General features: G+C 38.5%; 1 protein-coding gene across 10 annotated transcripts in view; it reads left to right on the top strand.

Annotated features, from left to right (window-relative positions):
• The window catches only part of LOC121908104 (receptor-type tyrosine-protein phosphatase N2-like), a 250,156-nt gene extending 228,440 nt beyond the window's left edge, over positions 1 to 21,716 (top strand). For 9 of the 10 annotated variants that reach the window (XM_042427810.1, XM_042427809.1, XM_042427811.1 and 6 more), the window contains 4 exons: positions 2,014 to 2,067; positions 6,992 to 7,056; positions 14,687 to 14,760; positions 18,068 to 21,716. In XM_042427810.1, coding sequence (XP_042283744.1) covers positions 2,014 to 2,067; positions 6,992 to 7,056; positions 14,687 to 14,760; positions 18,068 to 18,139 — 265 coding nt within the window. In that variant the 3' untranslated portion in view covers positions 18,140 to 21,716. Of the gene's footprint in view, positions 1 to 2,013; positions 2,068 to 6,991; positions 7,057 to 14,686; positions 14,761 to 18,067 lie in introns of those variants that run through there. The other variant, XR_006099174.1, reaches the window with a different exon arrangement.
• The last annotated feature ends 985 nt before the right edge of the window (positions 21,717 to 22,701 follow it).

The raw sequence follows: 22,701 nt of genomic DNA, 5'->3' as shown, positions 1-22,701 counted from the left end.
TGTGTGGATCCACTGGCTTCTATGCATTTTAATGGACAAGGTGTGAAGTTTTTACCGCAATTTTTAAAGAAAGGATGTGCCGTTTTCCCACACGTAGTTTGAGGCAGCTCTCAACTGTGTTACTTTTTGATGTACATATGGGAGCAGCAACAAACACAGATGCAAATATATCTCAGTGTGGAATATTATGATACAGCAACATGATGGTTTTGTACCTCAACTTCAAGACTTGAAGGTTGATACATAAGAATTAGGCAGAAAATTCAGAATAATGTTTAGAGATCACATGGTTACTTTCCATAAAGTAAATATATTGTTCTTAAAGGTGCTACATGTGGCGTTTAAAGGTAACCTGACGTGCCAGATGGTTTGTTACAGAACCATCTGAGAAGTCGTCCTTGGAAACTGTTTGGAAAAGGGCACTTTCAAAAGATACTTGGCAGGCGATTGGATGAACCATCTGTCTATCACCGTCTATCAATGTCTTACCTCGCGAGGCAGCCGGATTTGCGAAGCTGATACACAAGCGCGTAACTCGAAGTCTGACGAGATGGATTCTCGCGTGATCCAGTGATGTTGTGATCTTGCGAATCCAGCTGCCTCATAAGGTAAGTTTAAAGGACCAGTATGTAAGATTTAGTGGCATCTAGAAGTGAGGTTGCAGATTGCAACCAACTGAATACCTCTCATCCTCCCTTTCCAAGCATGTAGGATAACCTACAGTGGCCACAAAACTTGGAAAAAGGCTAAAGGCCCTCTCTAGAGCCAGTGTTTGGTTTGTCTGTTCTGGGCTACTGTAGAAACATGGCGGTGTAACTCATGGCTCTGTGTAAGAGGACCTGCCCCCTATGTAGATATAAAGGGTTCATTCTAAGGTAACAAAAACACAACGATTCTTATTTTCAGGTGATTTTACACTAATTAAAACATACTTATGAATATTGTATTCCATCTGCCAAGTCTGTTCCGTTAGATACCACTAAATCTTACACACTGGTTCTTTAAATAAACCATTATGAGCCACCATTATGGGTTAGATTTTGTGGGAAATCTGTTGGACTCTGGAAACAATCAGAGAAACTAAACCTTTCAGAGTTTCTGGTGACCAAAAGCTGCTGGAAGGAATAAAACGCAGATGGAAGAAATTACCTTGAAAATTTTCATTCTTGTTACTAAAACCAAAGAAAAATCATTTGACCCAAAGAAGCTGAGATCGTCTTTTCAACAGGAGACAGCAGGATTTATAGGAAATGTGGTCTTTTTTTTGGGAAATACTAACACTGACAGTCAAGATTATTTTGACAGTGATATACTAAAGGTTAAATATGATTCATGGTGCATCTTTATCATATTGTATGTCAGGTCCAAATCTAGATAACTGAGGTACAGAGAATAACATATTTAGATTGTACCCACCATCTTTTTTAGTCTTTGTTTTAGACCACACACCAGTTCCAGGACACTTTAGGGTACATATTGTCAAGTCAGTTACTAGAAAGAAAATAAAAACATTTCTGTGACTTCTTCTCTTTCTTTTTATTTAATGGCTTTCTTTCTATTTAAATCTGATATTGTATATTTGGTATTTTTGACTCAACACCTGCAATTCACCATAAACTTTCCGCCTATCATGGTCACATACTGTACTATTTACTGTTTGTCATGGTTTAATTTACTAATAACTGCTTTGAACTTGTGCTCATGTTCATAAAAATGACAATAATACGGTTTAATAGTAAATGTATGGATACCAATGATGTATTGTTGTTTATGAATATCACAGTTTTAGAAAATATTTGTGTTGTGATCTCAAAGATGTGCAACTATAACTATCTTATGTAATGTGAAATCTGATGGTCCGGTTTAATTTTTGTTTCTGAAAATTACAATAAAAAGGTTTTTACTGTTCTTGTTATCATTAAAAACCTGAAAAACGTGATGTACTGACTGTGTGATTTGTTGTACCTGTGATGTTAACACTGAGCTCTTCTTTCTGTTCTGTTTTTTTTACAGGAAAGTTAACAAGTGCTACCGGGGACGCTCGTGTCCTATCATTGTCCACTGCAGGCAAGTATATTAATAACTAAAACATTTTGTACTTCTGTCCCTTTTCAGTTGTTTAAATGGTTATTTAAGGATTATAAATGTGGTTTGTTCTAACTGGCCGCTGCATAAAGCACTTGTGATTTTTTTTATTTTTTTTGTTAACAAGCAGATAAACAGACGTTTTACTGATTTAATGTTTTCTCGGATGAAGCTGAACTTGAGCAGTTCCCTTGTGGTTTTGGTCCCCTAGTCCACGCCACCGCTTAATTTTCTTGCCAGCTCTTATGTCACTTGTCAGCACATGGAGGTCGACAAACATTTTAAATGAGAAATTAGCCAAAAAAGTTCCAATTTAATTTGACAAACTGTCCGCGGAGGAGGGTAACTTTTAATTGGAGGCACTTCAAAGTTTTCCATGTGTCGGTTGGAGCTGGTGGGAGAGAGGGGTAAATAGAAGTAGGCAGGGTTGCAGCTGTTGTGTTTGCCTGTGTGTGTGTGTGTGTGTGTGTGTGTGTGTGTGTGTGCATGTGTGTGTGTGTGTGCGCAGTCACAGTCACATCTGCATACCCCTACCACCTGAGGAAATAACTCAGACCAGTGAGACATAATTAAATCTGTATTTAACAGAAAAAAAGCTGCCACAGTTTTTTTTTTTTTTTGTGGAAACATCCTGAAATGATTGGATTATAGAAAAAAAAATAACTTTCATAACAGATAGCTGTTATGTCTGTCTGCTCGCTCCTGCGCTAAGTGATCTATTATTTAATATGGCGTAATGGTTCTTCAAGGATGACGAAACTGTACATTTCTCAGCTAAATTGCCTGACTGCACCAGAATAGGAGACCTGTCCTTATGGCAGCCGCAGCAGCTGGATCAACCTGAAGTTCAGCAGCAGTTAGGACACACAGGTTGAACATAAAGCAACGCTCTTTTTAACTGCTTTATTTACATGAATTGTAAACCTCCGGAGTGTTTTTGCAGTTTATTCAACACAAACAGCCAATGTGCCTACTGAACAGTCAACATATTGCTAGCTACTATTAGGAAATTGAGTCATTCGGCTTCAGGAAAAAGCAGGAATTCCTCGTTCAAGTTGAAATATTTTCCTCTGGCATGTATGTGTCTTCGCCTCAATTTGTGTTGCATTTGCTCATGTTTTTCCATTGACTCGGTTTGCAAACATGCCACATCTAAAAATTAGCTTTGAGTTCAGCTTGAACACACTTTTTGACCGTCCAGACCTGCCATGAAACTCAGCATTCAGTCGCTGTCTTTAAAATTCAAGCGCTAGAACCTACAATTCGAACAGTGAAAAACTGTAGCTGATGACAATTCAAAACTAAAATGACTATTTTAACTTGGTGTTATTTAATCTGTTGGCTGCTTTACCCAATATTTGAAAAAATGACTGGTACCAAAGTCATCCCTGGTGTGCATGCTATCACTTATCTAATCCAAGGTAATGATCATTATTCAAAGTATAAAGATAAACCGTTTAATTATCTGAAGTTGACATTTTTTATTCTATGCTCTGAAAGACCCTGCTCACCCTCACAGGTGATTAGATCTCTTTTTAGGTTGTCGTGGCTAGAAGAGTCAAAGAGATGTCAATCAAGCATAGTCGTATATATCTAACATACTTGAGAAGTCTAAGCAGCTAGATTACTGTAAGTGAAAACGTTCATGTGAGTGCTAGCATCAATAACGTGGCGTTCTATCAAAGGCAGAGCAGACGGTCACACTGAGCCTGATTGCATCCTGCTACTCAACACAAGAGCCACAGACTCTGAACAACAACTCACATTAGCTTTCCTGCTAAAGTCTCCATCTTATCTAATTTATAAGCAAACACACGTCTTGTGCTGCAGCTTAGCTTGTCGAACGAGCCACCAAAAAAACATTCACGGAGGAAAAGTGCACCACTAACACCAGTTAGCAGGCTAGATAGCTAATTAGCTGCTTAACTGCAGCACATTAAACAGCATGTAAACATACCTGCAGATGTCACTTTGGACCCGTTAGATGCTGGTTTGGTCCTTACTGTCCAATATCACTGCTAACAACACACTGTCTGCCAATGATTACTGTAGATACAGCAGTTTGTCTCTGAATCCTTAACGTGTAACACCGGTACTCAGCCTGCCAGCTGCTGTCAATCAAACACAGACACTGAGACAAAATGGAGTATTTCTAATCTCCCCAGAGACCTTTTTTCTTCCTTTTAATAATACAAAATAAATAACATTGACATTATTTTTGACTGCAAAATGGGATGACTGAATGTGATTTCAGTTGGACTTTAAATAGGAGTCTCAGATTCTGCTGTGTTTAGATTCTTATTGAGACCTCTGCAACAGCCTCCCGTCATGCCTCGTGGCTTTTCTTGCTGCAGTAACCACATCAGGCACCAGGCCTTTACTAGAGCTGATATTCTCTCTCTCGTGACTCCTGACTCTCTCCGATCTAAGCTCAGGCCTAAACTCAACCTGCAGATTATGTCTAAAGATGTAGTAACGTTTGTCCTGCAGAGACTCTCACTTATAGCAGCTTTCGGACGAGTTTGTCAAAGCCAACCGAGCACGGCCATTTATCAGCATAATGTATACAGAGAGCAGAGTGAAGCAATCAGGATGAGAAGTGAGGGAACAGAAAAGTGCAGATGCAGAAATTCAATAATCACACAGCATTCTCTGCTTTCTAGTTTATGTGTTGCGTTTTCTTTTCTTTCAGTTTAACTTCTATCCTCTGTCTCTTTTTCTATCTTTTCGTTCTTTCCTTCTGCTCCCTTCTCTCTGCCCCTAGCTCCCTGTCTCTCATTTTAAATAGAGTGAGAGAAAGCAGCAGACATCTTGACGTGTTTACTCACAGCCCTCAGGCTTCTGCTGACGCACACACACACACATATCACACACACATATCACACACACATATCACATATCTTTGATCGCCTTGTAATGATCCTGGCGAGGTGCAGCGATACGACAGATCTAATCGCGCTGTAATAACCTGTACGAGAAACACACACACACACACACACACTCTGTCATGGACATACACAAACTGTCTAAGATCAGAGTGATACTGTGAGACTGTGTTCAATGCACACACACACACACACACAGACACACACACTCATAGTGTGGTTGTACTGTGCAATTACTGCCACCGGGCGTGTTTGAATATACAGTATATGTGTGTGTGTGTGTGTGTGATGGAGGAGGAGGGGGGGCATGCAGAAAATAACCAAGACCCTGGTGAAAATGAAATATTCAGAAAGTATGGATGCATGCCAGCACACGCTCACACACACTCACACACACACATACACACACTTGAGTTTGTTGGATTACACACCAGCCCATCAAATAGGCTGGTAGGGGTGCAGACATCAATTTTCAACACTTGAAATAAATCTAGGATACAAAATATTCTCTCCACATACATTACAGAGTCTAATTCATTTTTTTTTTTTTTCCTCTCGAGCTCCGCGCTTCAGCTGTCTGTTCGGTTTGTGTTGTGTTGCCGTTTGCTTTTAGAAAAAGATGTACATGCTTTCTCTCTAGCAACCCGTTGTTGCTAAACGGGTTTATGTTTTGATGTTATTTAATTCCTGACCAAAAAAAAAAAAAACCTACTTCAGCCTTTCTGTTCCATAATTATATGCCTTTGAAGTTGTTTATCCCCTTGAAATAGCATTAGAAGACTCATAAACCTCCACATATTAAATCTGTCTGACTGCTGCTCACCAGCTTAACACAGGAGTCAGGTTGCATCTGTCTTCACTCCAACAACCATCAGCTGCAAAAAACAATAACTTGAATATGGTGGAGGTACTTAAGTTGCGTTGTTTATAGTAAATCTGTGGCTGTTTGTTATTCAGATTTCATAACTTTGCGGTGCAGTTTTTCAAGCAGCGTTGCCAGTTAGTCTGTTAACATTTCAAAACCGTATTATGAGGTTACAATCTGATTTAAATCTTGCCATGTATTCGTCCTTGTCTGGATAAAAAATACAGTGCTGACAGTCTAAACTTGGAGCATGGCAAGAAAACAAACACTCTTAACACAAAAACAGTGACTGAGCAGGTTCACTGTCTGTGCTTGAACACGTCAGATTGTAACGTTATGTGAAGCTTTCACTGGGATTTCTGATGCTTGCATGTGAAACTGGGATGAACACATTTAGTGGTGAATGAAGTCATCTGTGTCTACTGACAGGCTGCATCAGCACCGGTTTTTTTATGTAGTCAAGGACATTCTCAGCTTCATTTTTGGTTGATACGTGTGGTACAGTTGGAACTGGAAATTATTTTGTTGTTGTTGTTGATGTTGGATTAGTTGCAGCTAATTAACCAGTCCATTTAAAAAAGTCACCAGTCACCCTTGTCAACACATTTTAGAGTTAAAGTTAGATATTTACTTAACTAGAAGATTTCTTTGAGAGCATGCAGTTTTTGTTAGTGTTGATGTTGTTGCTGTTTTTTGAAGGAGTGATATAGAAACTTTTTATGCAATGTATAAAGACAAAACAGTGTTTAAGATCCTGTTTAAAGTCTTTTATTTTAAAATGAACACATTGTGGACAAACTAAAGACAACTGTCTAACACAATGTCTACAGTGAGACTCTCTACTTACACTCATTAACCCTGTGAAGTTTATTTCAGCAGAAGAGGTTTCCAACTACTGTGCATATTTATGTTGATTACAGGAGAATGAGACTAAAATAACAAAATATTATTCGTCATTAGAATAAAGATGTGAACTTTATAACAAAGTAATATCAAAGTATCAACTTGCATTAAACTGATGACTTGTAATAATCTAAAAATTACTTAATCACATCTTTAACATTCAATTAATTCTTTGTCTCTTTTTTTCCCCCCTCTCTCTCTCTCTCTTCCTCACCCCCCATTCTGTCTCTTTGTCTCTCGCCCACCCGTGCAGTGACGGTTCAGGAAGAACTGGGACCTACATCCTGATCGACATGGTCCTCAACAAGATGGCTAAAGGTGGGTGTTGCCTTAATTTTTTTCCCCTCCCCCCTTCACCCTCTCTTGCTGTGCGGAGGGGCGTTACCATGGCAACATGTTGTTGTTGTTGGGTTTTTTGTTTTTGCCCCAGCTGTAGTCGACAGTGTGTAAATTGCACCCAAAAAAAAAAGGGACAGAAAGAGAATTTATAATGGAAAAGTTAGAAAATAATGCTCATTAATTACTGAATTAGAGTCATAATAAAAAAAAAAAACAATTTACACAAAAACATCAAAATCACTCAATCAACCATATCATTTGTATCTGAGCCAAAGAAAGCCAAGTTGTTTTTTCTTTATATATATATATAACACTGATATCTATTAGTTTAAAGTCTCCTTCTACTCAAAAACATGTTTTTCTTCTAGTTCCTGGATGTTTGAGCTTCACTGTGCAGAATGATGTGTGTGCAGAGTTTGACGCTGTTTTCACCTTCATCTGCTGAAAGTTTAAAGTTTCTCTGAGCTCATTGAAAGTCTGATTTTAAGGGGGCGGGGTCTACGAGCATGATTTGTGACATCACAAATAGTTTTGAAAGCCAGTCGTGGTCCGATAATTAACTTACAGAAGTGTGATGTGGAAACTTGAAGCCTCCGGTGCACAAACACTGAGAACGGACTTTACAGTGAAGGAGGAGACATCTTGTTGAACAGTTGAACTTCTGAAATGAAACAGATTTGCATATTTATAGATTCTTGGATTTTTAACGAGAGAGAAGAAGAGTAGATGCCATTTTGAGGATTTTAACAAGATATTTGAACTTTTTTTTGTGGAAAAACCATATCAGACACAAATTATTATTCAAATTGGAGTCTTTTATATACATGTTAAACATGTCTGGAGGGGATATTTAAACTTAATTACCGCTAATAAATATCTATTTCATTATCTCAGCAAATGCCGCTTTGGGAACGTACTGCAGGTTGTTTCTCCACTTTTTCCTCTCCTTTGTGCCAATAAAGCACTTTTAAAAATCCGGACAAAGAAGGACCAAGTAGCTTTCATGGTGTGATAAGAGAGAGAGAGAGACTGATAAAGGAAAGAAAAATAACATGTGGAAAACCTGAGTATGTTCCTACGTTTAATAAAGTCTACAAACTGTTTTAAATTAGCCTGAGTTGACCACGAACACTTTATTTGAAGTGACATCAGGACTCACAGCCAGCGCATTTTAAGTGACTAGTAAATGCATGATAATTACTATAATTACAACTTGATATAATAAACACAGTGTAGTGATTATGAAAGGGACTGAATATTTCATGGGGCTGTGGAAGTTAATGACAGGATGTTAAATGATCATTTCCTGAAGTGATTCGGTTTTATAGAGTACTCAGATTCTTTGTTGTGGCTACAAGTAACTCACACTTTTCATTTTGGCAAGTAGGCCATTCTCTAAGCTTGAATTTACATTTACAGATATGTTTTTTTCCTAATAGTGCTGCATATGTTCAAATCTTTAACACCTCACATAACAAACAAATAAAAAGTACATCAGATACATCACAAAGGCCTGCAAACAAAAAAATCTCTCGTTGCTCCACAAAATTACCTTCATATACGACTGAATTGCAAATACGTTGTACATAATGAGAATGTTGTTAATTAACATATTTGTCAAGTTACAAAAACGTCATTGATGACTGTATGAGTAAAATATTCAGAGACGTTTTTAGGGGTTTTTACCGCCAAAGTATCTGATCTTGCAGTAAAATATCCGCTAGTAGTAACTACAGCAATATTAGAAACTTATGGTTGTTTGTTGGCGCTGGCAGCAGTTTGTTAAGGTTAGAGAAAGATCGTGGTCGTGGTTGAAGCACATGTTTGTTAACATTAAAGCAAAATGACGATCTGTCACTAATCTTAACTAAACCGAACATCACGCAGGATGTGAACGCCTCTGTCTGTCGTCAGAGTCTTGTATCTTGTACGACCACCATCTTCCCCAACCTCCTTCCTCCAACTTCAGTCTGATATATAAATGTAGCATTTTATTCATTCAAAAAAATTATACTTGTGATCATAATCCAGGCAGCAAACATAATATAGAAAACAATTTAGTTGTATATAAATGCAATTTCTCAGAGTGTTGAGTTTTTCAAACTTTTTTAGCTAAATGCCATTTTCTACTTCTTGCATGACGGTTGTGTTTGTATTGAGTTTTTTTAAGTAGCTAAGGAGTTATATTTCATAAATAAAGAGTAATTACTGCAGTATGTAGGACGAGTGGTGACGTATAACAATGTGAGTGATGCACTGTGGAAAATAACTACAGATTTCTGTTAAAATGTGAAGCTTAAAACCAGATTATACTCTGTTATCATTAACAGAACATAAGTAAAAGATTTACAAGAATTGTAGTTAGTTTGTTGGCTGGTTTTACGTGTGTGTGTGTGTGTGTGTGTGTGTGTGTGTGAACGTCTTTTTGCTTCTTTGTATGTGTGTGTGTGTGACTCTGTGTGTGAAGTGTCCCATGGTGGTGCTGCTGCTGTAGCAGAACGAGCTCCTGGGTCTTTAATTCCAGATCAAAGGGTCAGTCGGGCATCAGGGGCCTTTTCCCAGGCTGTCACACTGTGATCGGGGGCCCCAGGGCCCCTCCTCAGCACCTAGGGGCCTGGGAGGGAAGGGTGGGGCTAGATGGACGTTGGTAGGGATGAGGGGTCGGGCTGGGGGTGAGGGTAAGGGAGGGGGGCATCCTCTGTACCCTTTTATCTCTGTCCTCAATCCCAAATTTACTGTGAAAGAAAAAAGTTCTCAACATTGATTTTTCTTCTCTCAGTTTCTTCAAAAATGAAGAATCCAAAAAAAAATATGTCACTGACGACAACTGATAGCGTCTTCACAACCACACTGTCTGCTCCACTGCTCACCAGATGATGATAGTGATGCAGAAATGAGAAAAGAGAAGGATGTGGAACAGATTAAACTGTTTTTACATTGTTTTGGTGCCTAATTGTACAGCAGAACAACAACTTTCAGGAAAAAAATTCAGATTTAGTCACTGCAGAGTAGAGGAGAAACCTGCTGTGATGAATTTTAGTGATAATAGTCGTCCTGCTTGCTTTGGTGCTCAGAGAAGTCATTTAATGTACCAGATATGTGCACTTTACTACAGGAAATAGTACAAACAATCTAACTTTTGCATTTCAAATTTTATAAAATAGACCCTTAAAAAGTTTTTCATGGATATATATTTTTCAAGCTGACTCATTTAGCTGTGGGTCCACACTCAAATCAAATAATCAAATAATTTAGTCTGCATTCTGCTTTTGTAAGTATATTTTAATTTGTCATTATTTCCAGTTTGAACTCAAACAACAGTCAGAATTTGTCATAGTATGAGTATGAAGTTGTGACAGCGACATATCTTTTGCTAATATTTGGAGTTGCCAACTTTATGATGTCCAGTTAAATTTTATTTTTACTTTATAGCAACAAAAACTTGTTATTATACAAACCAATCTTGCTAGTCGACAGTCAAAAGACAGGACGAAGCGTCTTCATCACTCAGATATAATTGAAGGTGATGTTGGTCAACAGCCGCTCGCTGCTGGTTTGATTCATTTTTAAAGTTTAGTTTGTTCAGTCTCTGTGTGGCGACTTTAAGCTGGTAAAAGCAAGAGTTTAATCTTTGGCTTCACATTTATTCAGAGGATTAATGGTGTGTGAATAAAAAAAAAGCACCATTGTAAACCAACACCAGACCTTCACAGTGCACTTTGACTTATAAATAAACATCATATTTGATAAGCTATTGTCTCTTTTTCAATGGAAGACGGCCATTTTTTTCAGGAGAACAAAACGGAACAAGGTCAGGATGTGTTAGAGAGGTTTATTGTGAGGATCAGAGCGGATTTCACTCCCAATAAAACGACTTTGAGATCTCTGTTAGAAAACAGAACGGCGATGTCGAGAGGAAACTTTCAGCTGTGCTTTGAATGTGAGCTTTGTTTTGGGAGTTTTGACAGCTTTCTGTATTTTAGTTTATCTAATTGCTTTTTGAAGAGGCTTCATAAACCTGAGGCGTTGTGGAATCTGCTAAACCCATACACAAGTGTGTAATCCTTCCAGTTAAAACATTAAAATCCCCCAAACTGGAGTTATGAGAATCTCTCCCAAACGGTGATGACATGACGCTTTATGTTTTCGCCTGCTGTTTGGTAGATAGCTGTAAAACTTTAAATGTTTTCTTTCTCTTCGTTTCATTAGAGTTTTATTGAGGATTGTTGTGGATTTACTCTTTTATTCCTTCCTTATCTGCTCAGTAAAGAAAGACGTTTAAATACAAAACACAGGATCATCTTTGAAAACATGACTAACTGTAATAAACTACCAAACAGTATATCGAGTTTTTAAGATGCAAAGTAGTAAACGCTGCACTAATCAATATTTTCATATTAACAACGAGTCAAATGACTATGTTTAAGAGAATTATTACACATCTCTATGAAGCATTTTAGCTTCTTTCAGCTCATTGTTTTGGTTTTACAGCTTTACTGTTTAGGTTCACTCCCACCACAATATCAAATTTATAGGAGATAATAACGTCAGTGTTGTGTTTATGGCTTTTTCTACTGCCTCAAAGTAGCTAAAAAATACTCTGATATTGCTTCTTTGACTTGAGAAAATGATTTGAACACCTCTCTCGACAATGATAAAAAGGCAGTGATCATTAAAGAAACACCAATAAAGAAAAAAAGCAATATAATTTCCAGATCAGCTTCAGTTTATTTTGCCTTTTTAAAGGTTTTATCACTAAGATTTAAACCTCCGTAATGAAATATGTTCATAAAATCTTCTCGGTTAAATAGGCTGGTTTTTCCTGCACTACATCACTGTTCTCAGCTCTCCATCCCCCCTTATTTTGGGTTTTTTTTTTTGTCTGTCCTAAGAAGCTAGAGGGCCCCCAGGTTTGCAGGCTTCAAAGACACAAAATCACTCCTGTTTCCCTCAGCCTCCCTCCTCCTCCTCCTCCTCCTCCTCCTCCTCCTCCCCCCCTTTCTCTCCATTCCCACTCCTTTTCTCCCAAGGAATGAATTGTAAATTTGTCCGAGAATTATGGCAGTGTTGCAGGGTTGAGGAGGTATTGCTGTGGTTCTCACGTTTTTTTTTTTTTTTTCCTTCTTCTTCTTTTCCAAAAGGCTGCCCCATTTCCCTCCTCTCTCTTATGTTACCCCCCCGCCCTTCTCCGTCCCCCGTCCCCCCCACACCACCTCCTCCACCACCCACCTCCCTCCTCTTCATCTTAAGAATCGAATGAAACCCATCGAGTGCTGGAGAGCTTTTCAGCATCCCTCCGTTTCTTTTCGCTTTTTTTTTTTTCAGGTCCAGCTGGTAACCTTGGCCCTCGGCCTCGGCTTTCGGGGGTCTTTCGCGGCCTCCTCAAGGGCCCTGTCTTTCTTTTTTTTTTTTTTTTTTTTTTTATCTTTCTCTCCTCCTTCTCCTCTTGTATAGCCCACCACCCCACCTTCCTCAGTCCCACTCCTCGACCTCCACCCTGAAGCGAGGGTCTTGCCGAGGAGGGAAGCTCAAAATGAGGTTTTTTTTTATACCATTCCTCCTTTTTTTTTTTTTTTTTTTTCATGCCTCCACCATCTCCTTCAAGGGAGAGGGTTTGCAAAGAGGGAAAGCTCAAATAAGGCGATTTTTTTTTTTTTTTTTTTCCCTTTTTAATACCGTCCATTTTGAGGTTTATCAGAACCTGCACAATAGCCCTCGGCTTGTTAAGTCCTCCCCTCAAAAAAAAAAAAAAAAAAAAAAAGAAAAACTAAAGCAGTGAGTTGTGTGTTGCAGCTTTCCTGGCTAGAAGGGAGTCTATTGTGTTGTTAAAAGGAGGGAGAAAAAAAAAAAAAAAAGCTCACAAAACCTGTGAAACAGAAAGAGAAAATGGTGTGAATGAGCAGTTCTCCCACCATTCATTTTCCTCTTCATACAGGCAAGAAAAAAAACGAAGTGTTATTATGTGTCACAACAAGAAGAAAGTAAAGAGAATTCTTGCGCTTTTTGTTTCTTCAGAATTGGGATAGAAGAGGAGGAGGAGGAGGAGGAGAGAAATGGTGAACAGAAAACAAATTAAATGTTTTTTTTTTTTCTTTTTCTTCCTCTTGTTCCTCGTGGATTTAATTGTTGCTCCCACCTCTCTTTCTCCTCTCTGTTCTCTCTCCATTTTTGTGTTTCTCTATTTCTATTATGTTTTCCTGCTTCCCCCTCACCATCTAAATGTTCCCTTTTTCATTAGTCTTTTTCTCCTTTCTCTTCCTTTCACGTCTTTTTTTTTTCAAATTGTTATGCACCTGCACTAGACTTAACTGTACATTAACAAGCTATAAAAGATGCTCTTGTGACATTATAAGGCAACGTGTGTGTTAAAAATAAGATAAACTTAATCTGCCTGCCAGAAAACAGAAATTCAGTTCATAATTAAATCTTAAAAAGAAAGAAAGTCATAATTATGTTGGCAAAAATATCCTTTATTTGTTTTAAGAGCATTAAGTAAGAGCATTAAACATTAGAAATCCCCTTTTTCAACTGTTAATTCATGTTCATGCACACTTCACATAACTGTTTCTCACTTTCAAGGTTGTTGAAATCAGTTGTTGGATGTTTTTCTCAACTTTCATTTGTTTCTATTTCCAAGTTTGCACTCAACTCATCCTCCAACACATTTACAGATATTGAACTTTGAGGAATTTTAACATGTACTTTGATTTTTTCACTTGACAAAAAAGCCAAACTTGCACACAGCAGTGCAAAATGTCTACTATAAAATAAAATAAAGTCTAAATCTGGATTTAAACCAGAATTATCAGATCAACGAATAAATGAACAGGTTTACTGATCTGAACAGACTTTCAGTACTTACTATACTTACTTTATACAAGGTGACACGTTTCAGTAAACAAAAAAAAGCATTGAGGTTCAATACACTCAGTACCTATAAAAGTGTGTCTGTTTTTGTGGAGTTATGGGATTGTAATCTGTTTGTAATGTATCACAATGTTAAGTAATCTGAGCAATGTTTGGCCAGAGGTCATTCAACCAACTGCTGGCAGCCGCACTGTCATCAGCTGCAGGGCATCGTGCCAGTCTGGCACACAACCAGACCGACTGGCACACACACACACACACTCTAACACACACACACTTTAACACACACACACACACAGGCATGTCAGATTTTGGCAGAGGCTGACAGAGTGCTAGTGGGCAACCATCCTGAGCTCAAAGGCTACAGGACGACTTTCAAAGACCAACAAGGAGCTTTAAAATCGACTCCGTTTCTTTTAAAGAACGCCACAAACATGCAGGCCTGTGATTTCACAAAGTCCTCTCCGACGTTTCTTTTTCTTTTTTTTTTTTTGTTCCTCTCTTTATCTATTTTCATCTCGACAACAAAACACCAGCACCGAGCTGCTTGTAGAGTCAGTGTGTGTTTGTTTGTGCAGAGAGGATGAATGTAATCGCCTTTTGCTGTTCCAAAGAGAATCGGTATAAAACATGAGGTTGACAGATGTTAGCTGGATTATCTTGGTGGTGCTTTGAACACAGTCCAACACCATTTTCTTTGTGTGTTTCTGTGTTTCTGTGTGTGTGCGTGTGTGCATGACAGGTGCCAAGGAGATTGATATTGCAGCGACTCTGGAGCACCTGCGAGACCAGAGGCCGGGGATGGTGCAGACCAAGGTAACACACACACACACACACACACACCTGAATCCTGTTTGTTCATGTGGAAAAATTGCGGTTCGTGGCAGTGAGGATGATGGATGGATACATATATATATATATATATATATATATTATAACAATCTTACATTGTGTTTTTAGACAGTAAAGATCCTGCTGACAGTAAAGTCCTTATGCATAAATGACAGCATAGATCAGTGAAAGGAGCTTTTTGCACAGCATGCACCACAGAACAAAGAAATGCTTGTAACTGCAAGATAAATATATAAGCAGGAGAATAAAGTACAAATGTTTGTGGTGGTGACTGAACACTTAAACCATAAAGAATAACCTCTACAGATGCATTAAAGCCCAAAAACAGGAAGAAAAACAGGAGACACCTGGAGATATTGGGAAAGAGGTGGAATACACACGCATAGTGCAGAGACGCCCACTCAAATTTGGTCAAAGTCCAAGATAAGTGAAATTGAGGAATATCTCATTCTTCTTTTGAATTTGAGGGCGCCAAAGAGTCTGGCAAAACAGGATGAGACTTGTCACGCAATGCATACACACACATAGCCTGTCTTCAGTATAAAAAAGGCATGTCGCGTTCTGTAACCGTATCCGTCTATGTTGTTGGTGAGGCATTGTGAAATAAAAGAGATTCCCCATCTGACACCTGTGTCTTGACCATCTGATTCCTCTGTCGTCCGCCTCTTTCTGCCGCAACGATACCCAGATCTCCTTCCTGTAACTTTTCTCTACTGGTGTTAAGAGAGGAGGCGCGGTCACACCAGCACAACATTCACCCTGCGTCTCATTCACTTCAATTGAAGCCCATGTGACCGACATCGTACAGTCAACCGAGAATCGTTACTACAAAGTGCAGAGTCTCAGGCACAGTTTACAGGTCATGATCGCACTGCTCAATATTTATTTATTGCACATGTTGACCTGTGACATCATTGGCACTGAAAGCTAATGTGGGTGCATGTACAATAAAGTGGTATAATGCAACACAATACAGCAATAACATTACTTTTCCCAGTAACGCCATAGTGGATCACATTGATTTTCATTACTGTTAATGGCCTGCTGAAAGCGGCGTTGCTGTGTTACTAACATCCCCAACACTTATGAGAACATCAGGCTACTTTTTGCTTTGGCACAAAACATTAGCGTATGGTTAATATAAAATGTTCAAACACAAAAGCAGACCAGAAAAAAAAGTCTGATCTCTTACCTGACAGCCAGTGTTGCATCAAACAGAAGGAGGCGAAGGGAAAATCAAGGACTAAAGACGCCTCTGTTACTTTCAGGGGAGTTTGGAAAGAGAGATCGTCTCCGCAAAGTCACAAGTGTCAACTCTGCATTCTTGCTTCTTATATTTAGTCTTTGCCTGTTGGTGGGATCAAACCTGTGACCTTCCCATCACAGAACAGCCTCTTTAACCTTCAATATTACCTCCATTAACGCTCCATTTTATCTTAAAGTCTCACGTTGACTGGTAGTCTCTGTGCCTTTTTGTGAGATTGGTGGGATTTGCAGTTTTTTTTTGGGACTCATTCCTCCGGATCGGGCGAGATCAATCGATCTCTGAAAAGTAATTGAACAGGGATTACAGTCGGGTCTGCTCAGATCACTGAGGAATATGTATAGAATTCAAATGGGGGGTGATAATCTGTGCTAAAACCTGCTCCTGGGATACCAGTATCAGAAGTTCTCCATCTTAGTTGTTTGAACAGAATGAAAAACCAAGCATGTGCATTTGAAATAGAGTTTCATCAAGTTCAGCCTGCATGAAAATTAGCTTATTTGGAAAGAATTGTGTCTTTTAAGTGCTACAATTTATTAATTTTAATCTCTATTATTTTACTAATAGGGATTACAGAGCTAATTTTAAAGAATAAAATCATTTTTAAGTCATTTCTTGGTCAAATAATCCACTTTTTACACAAAAAAAACAATTAATTCATGATTGACAGATTCTATTAATCACACTTCTTCACAGCCTCAGAGACCTCAGAGCTTTACCTAAAACAACCTGAGTCATTCCTCATCACACACCGCACTCAGAATGACGCCGAGTCAGCCTGGAAACTTACCAGCTGACCTGCAAACATAATTAGAAAGAAAAGCTTGGATGTGTGTAAAACATCAGCGGTATCGATCCGGGCTTTATTAAACCATGTATCCTGAGCGAACGGCTGCTGCCACGGCTGCTCTCTTGGCATCCCTCACACGTTGATTCCCCTCGTGGTCGGCGGCAAGTCGCGGCCTCAGCACTCTGCTTTCATTTATTATTTTGATGCGGAAAGATGTCGTGCTGGGTCCCTCATCTTCCACTTCCTGCAACGATACAGTAAAAATTAATGTTCAGCACATTTAGAGCTTACAGATATGACCTCTTAAGTTGCAAAGTTTACAGTAATCCTGCTAAACATCACATTTAGTTTAAATGATAGAGACCTAATACTTAACAATAGATAAAGAGCTCTGTCCTTTACTGCCTCTATTTGATTGATTATATATATTCTAGCATATTTTTACCAGAATATTATACAATATTCCATATTGTCAGTTAAATCAATTGATTTCCCAGTAAAAACATGTATGTTCCTGGTAGTTTTTTTTTGTTTTCCAGTACTGAGAAGTGTTTGCAGTAGTCTGTATGTAGCCTGATGTCAAAACTGCCACCAAGAACTCCACATACCTTTTTGTAATTTTGGTATCTGGCTGTTTTTCCTGGTTTGGGATAGGCCTCTTAGTTCTACATATAAATTTTAGTCAATAGTTTGCTTCCAACTTTGTGTCGACAGTTCAGGGAAGACCCTATCCAATGCTCCCGTGCACAAAGCCACCTCCATAAAGAAACGGTTTTCTTAGTTTGCTGTGGAAGAGCGCTGACCTCACCTCCATCCAACACCTTCGGGATGAGCTGGAACGCCAACCACGAGCCAGACCTTATTACCCATCATCAGTGTAATGCTCTTGTGGTTGAATGGGAGCAAATCCCTGCAGCCAGACTCCCAACATCTGGTGGAAAACATGAAACTAGACGAGTGGAGGCTCTTATAGCAGCACATTAATGATCATGGTTCTGGACTAAGATGTTTAACAATCACATTTTAGTGAGTAAATGAAACAGATTAGCATGTGGGGAACAAAAGTAGGATGTCACGTCTCCTCATCCTCAGTGAAAATGATGCCTTTTGTCTCTGCAGGAGCATCAGGAGCATCATCCTGCCATCTGAGCAACTTGTATCACTCAATTTCTCAACTTTCCTTGTGTCTTCTGTTTCTCTTTCTTCTCTCCCTGCAGGATCAGTTTGAGTTTGCGCTGACGGCCGTTGCAGAGGAGGTGAACGCTATACTGAAAGCTCTTCCACAGTAGGAAGGAGCACCTCCTTCTGAAAGTCCTCTCCTGACTCGTCTGGAGGACTGACCCTGCTATTACTTCCTTGTGTCCCTCCTTTCATCTCCTCCTTTCTCTGTTTTTTGTCGCATTCTTTCTTGTTTTTTCCCCTTTTCGTCATCCCCGTTTTTCCTGTCTCCTCTTCTCTTTGTCCAGTCTTTCCTTTTTCCTCGTCTTTCCCCTCCGGTCCTTTCATCTTGTCACCTCCTCCTTCCTCCCCTTCTCTCATGTTCTATCCCTCTTGTTTCCTCCTCCCATCTCTCCTTCCCCTCATCCTCCATTCACCTCTTTGTTTCTCTCTGTTTTACCCAATCCTTTCAAATCTTCGCTCCTCTTTTCCCCTCATCCTCATCGTCTCGTGCTCTTTCACCTCTCTCCCTCTCATCTTCTTCCCTTCATCCAGTCTCGCTATTTTGTCTCCTTCTTTTCCTCTTCTTACCGTACTTCCTCTTCTCATCACCTCCTCCCATCTCATTAGTGAACATTGTGCCAGGAAACCGTCAAACCGATCCTGTACATAGATAGACCTTCCTTCTATTGTAATAATCCATGCAGCCTGTTTTCCAAAGTGTCATTTCACTGCATTTAAACACATTTTGATAGATTGATGACAAAATGTTTGTTTTTGAGAAAGTATATTTATCATAGTTTTTTTGTTTCAAGATGAGCATCGACCTCATGGGCATCAGCTAAGTAGAGCAAAGTTTTGCACGATAGTAGTTCAATCTTAAAGTTTTTTGCATCCTAATTGCCAAAATTGACTTGGTTGAACAATAAGCAGTTCAATCAAAATCAAATCAGTGTTTTTATGCTTTATATCACTTTTCATTTAAGATTTGTGGATTTCGGTCGGACAAACAAGTAATTTGACGACATCACCTTGAGTGTAACAAGCATTTTTTCACTATTTTAAACGATATTGATGATATGGTCGCTTTGCTTTTGTTTTACTAAATTGATGCCCCGGATTGGTCTTTGTTTTGAATGTGTGTGTGTATGTGTGATGTTGATCATCATTTCTGTATCACAAAATCGTGTTTGTGTCAGAGTTTTAGCTTCATGCTTTCCGATATGTTTTCATGCAGTACGCTAGAGTGTCACGGTGCAACTCATCAGCGCCCAGTGTTGGTCGGTAAGGTAGTTATGAGACAAAATATGATTGATATCATCTTCTATTTTTCTTAAAAATAAGTGGAGAAATGTTAAAACATGAGACATTTGGGATTTTCCACAAATTTTATGAAAAATATGCTAAAAAGATGCTAATACTGGATATGAGGTGAAATAAGATATGATCTTTTTTTTTTTCTGTGTGTAATTTTTATTATAATTGTAGAAGCAATATTGTATTTCTTCAACCTGAATCGTTATCTCTTGTGGACAACCAATATTGTGGCTTGTCGGTGAAGTTACACTCATGTCTGCCTTAATAAAAACACAGTAGACGGTCAGGTGAACGTGTCCAGCCACCTGGAAAGCAGCCTGTGTGTAACACTTCATTTTAAAATGGTTTTATTCCAGCGGATTTACCTGTGGATTAAAGGTTTTTCTGTACTTGTACTTAATGAAAATCCTGATAAACACAGAAGAATATGTGGGCTTTAATAATTCGGGGGGCTGGAAGAAACTTTCTGTCCAAAAAGTTTGTGACAGTCTTTCATTTAGCTCCTCAGCAGTGATAATGTGTACTTAAAACGCAGCACACTGGAATGAAGCCATTGTAAAATAAAGTGCTTCTGGCCAGTATCTTTATGATAAGAGAGGATAGTTTTGCTTCTGAACAGCAGTTCTTCTATGTAGCATTAACGGCTGGTTTGTACATGTACAGTAGCTGAACCTGTATTGCATTGAAAACTAGTTTGCGGTGACACTCGTCAGCTGGTTTTCCCAAAAGCATCTTTAAGCTAAACTGTCCTTTTGTTCTGTTGTAAATCAAACCCTGAATTAAAGAACAATACCAATATTTTTGCATGTTTTAGCCCATTTACTGAAAACTACTTGTACTTTACATTACAGCCATCCATCCATTATACAAATGTTGCTGCTTTTCATATATTTGAACATATTTTATCTACTTTGTAAGCAGCCACTGATTTCTCATCTATTAGGAGTTAATTATTGTTATAATTATAATTATAATGCAGTGCAGACTTTTCAAACCAATCATCTCCAACAACTACATAACCGTATAACAATAATTGAACTTTGACAAAGATACTGTTTAAATTATATGTGTCTGCTAATTGTTTATCTTCATATTGTACAGAAATGAATACATATGGCTGCCTAGACACTCTGAAAGCATGCATTTCAAAATTATCATCAGTAATAAACAGATGTTTTTGTTTTGTACTAGAGAAGATAAAACACTGGCATGGTGCTTTTAGATGCAATCACACCAACACAAAAGTCACATGACTCACTAATAGTCTATATATTGGATAGTTCTGATAACCTGTCGAACATGAGCATCAGCTCAGAGCTCATTTTGTTCTTTGCTTTTTAAACATAAGGAAATGTGAAAGTGATGAATTTACACATAAACTACTGGGTTTGTGGGTTGAGAGAAATAGTAATACCCATAAATTCTTGGGTTTTGGGGGCAAAGAGAGGCGGAATTACCCATAAACCATTGGTGTCTTGTTGGTTGGGGGTTACACACTCTCACTGTTGAGATATAGCTGAACAAACCGTGACGGAGAAAAAAACTTGCAACAGCCTGAAGATGACTTTGGGAAACCAGCTTGTAGTTTCTGTAAAATCAACTTCATTTCACTGCTTTCAATTGGTTGACAGTGAATGAACAGTTTTAAAGATTTTATCCTATTTCTAGTATTGAACGTCCAATCTTATCTGAGTCACCAGTAATACACTATGATGCTAGTGCATGGCTATTTATTCAGCAAATCAGTGTGCTGTACTCTCCTGTGGCCTAAAGACAATCTTAGCAAACAAGCAAAACGGTTTATCTATTGACTTTACTTCAGATTATTTATTGCACGAGAAGCTCCAAATACCTTAAAAGTACAAAAAGCCAAGGATTATCATATCTCAACTGTGCAGATCACGGTTAAAGCGAGTCGAAAGGTGGTGCAGTATCAATATGATGTAACGCTGCAGCAAGCTGGTGTCATGTTGTTGGAATCGACTCCACTTTTCGTCATAAAGCTGAAACATGCTGCAAGAAATGCTCCTTGTAACAGCTTGTTTTCTCTGACTTTTTAAAGATACTGTCATTTATGTTATGAAATTATGGAAATGAGTGAAACCGCACTGAAAGAATTGAAAATATCTGATCCTACTTGCCAAAACTAAACTGGTTATAATGGTTTGTTTGTTTTTTTTGCGGTGAGGATGCTCAGTACGTCATATTTCCCTTGATGTTCTTCTTTCTTTCACACAATCCATGAAGTATCAATAGATGGCTGGTCTGTTGCATTAACACCTTGTACATAGACCAAAAAAAAAAAAGAAGAAAAAACAGAAGATATTTTGTTCTATTGGTGTAAACAACTTGTGAATAAAGTCTCATTGTCGATGCAGTATTGTAATGCAACACCTGACTTGTGAGTTTTTGTTTGTTTGCTGTGTTTTTTTTTTACCACTGTTGTGCATGACACTTGTGCTTGGGACATCATTTCTAGCATGTGGGCGGGCGGTGATTTGTACAACCAGCTGCAAGTCAACTCAGATATAAGTTAGACTTGATATAAAGCGACTTCCTGTAGTTGACAGTGTTTGCAGCTCGATATTCACCTCATCTCAGCTCTTTATCCTTCAGACACCCGCTGAAGGTTTTCTGAGGACACCTACGATTCTCTTTCAGCATTGTTTATTGTTTGTTGTTTATTGTTTATTTAGCAGGGACAATGCACAATACATATATTGCACCAGATATAGCTAAAAGCTCATATTCATCTGAAGTCTCTGGGTGGAGGTCAGTAGTGATGCGCAGGTTAGAAAGATAAAAGATCAGCTGTAATAAATAAATCATAAATGTACACTTTGTTAAATAAAAAAACAAAACATAAGAACTAACCCCAAAACAACCAACAGAAAAACAATACTAGATTATGACCAGGGAGCAAACCATCAGCAATCCTAATACCATTAAAAACAGACAGTTCATCAGTACAAATGCTGCCCAGAGTCTCGTAGCTCAATGACTACAGACCTGAGTGTCCTTCAGCCATATTTTTAAGATAAGTTTCAAAAATTTGAAGGTGCTGAACTCTCTGATACTCATATTCCACATCCTGAGAGGCAGTTTTGCCCAAATCTTGTAGACCGAAGTTTAATATAACAGTCCCCTCTAGTGGAAGCTCTTGTTAACCTTGAGCTGGCACTATATATTGTAACAAACTGTTTAAGAGGTGGTGGTGCTAGATTTTGAATGATCTTATATAATAAACCAACATTTGCCATTGTGCTGCTATACTTTAAACGTTGTTTGTTCCTCAGATAACATGGATGCAAGTACAGCCTTTCTACGGAGGGTGTAACTAAGCAAAGTTCAGGAATTGATAGAGTATGAACCACAG

Source organism: Thunnus maccoyii, chromosome 12 (assembly GCF_910596095.1).
Source record: "Thunnus maccoyii chromosome 12, fThuMac1.1, whole genome shotgun sequence".
Classification (NCBI taxonomy): Eukaryota; Metazoa; Chordata; class Actinopteri; order Scombriformes; family Scombridae; genus Thunnus; species Thunnus maccoyii.
The sequence above is the reverse complement of the archived record's forward strand: the minus strand, read 5'-3'. Positions and strand labels throughout refer to the sequence as shown.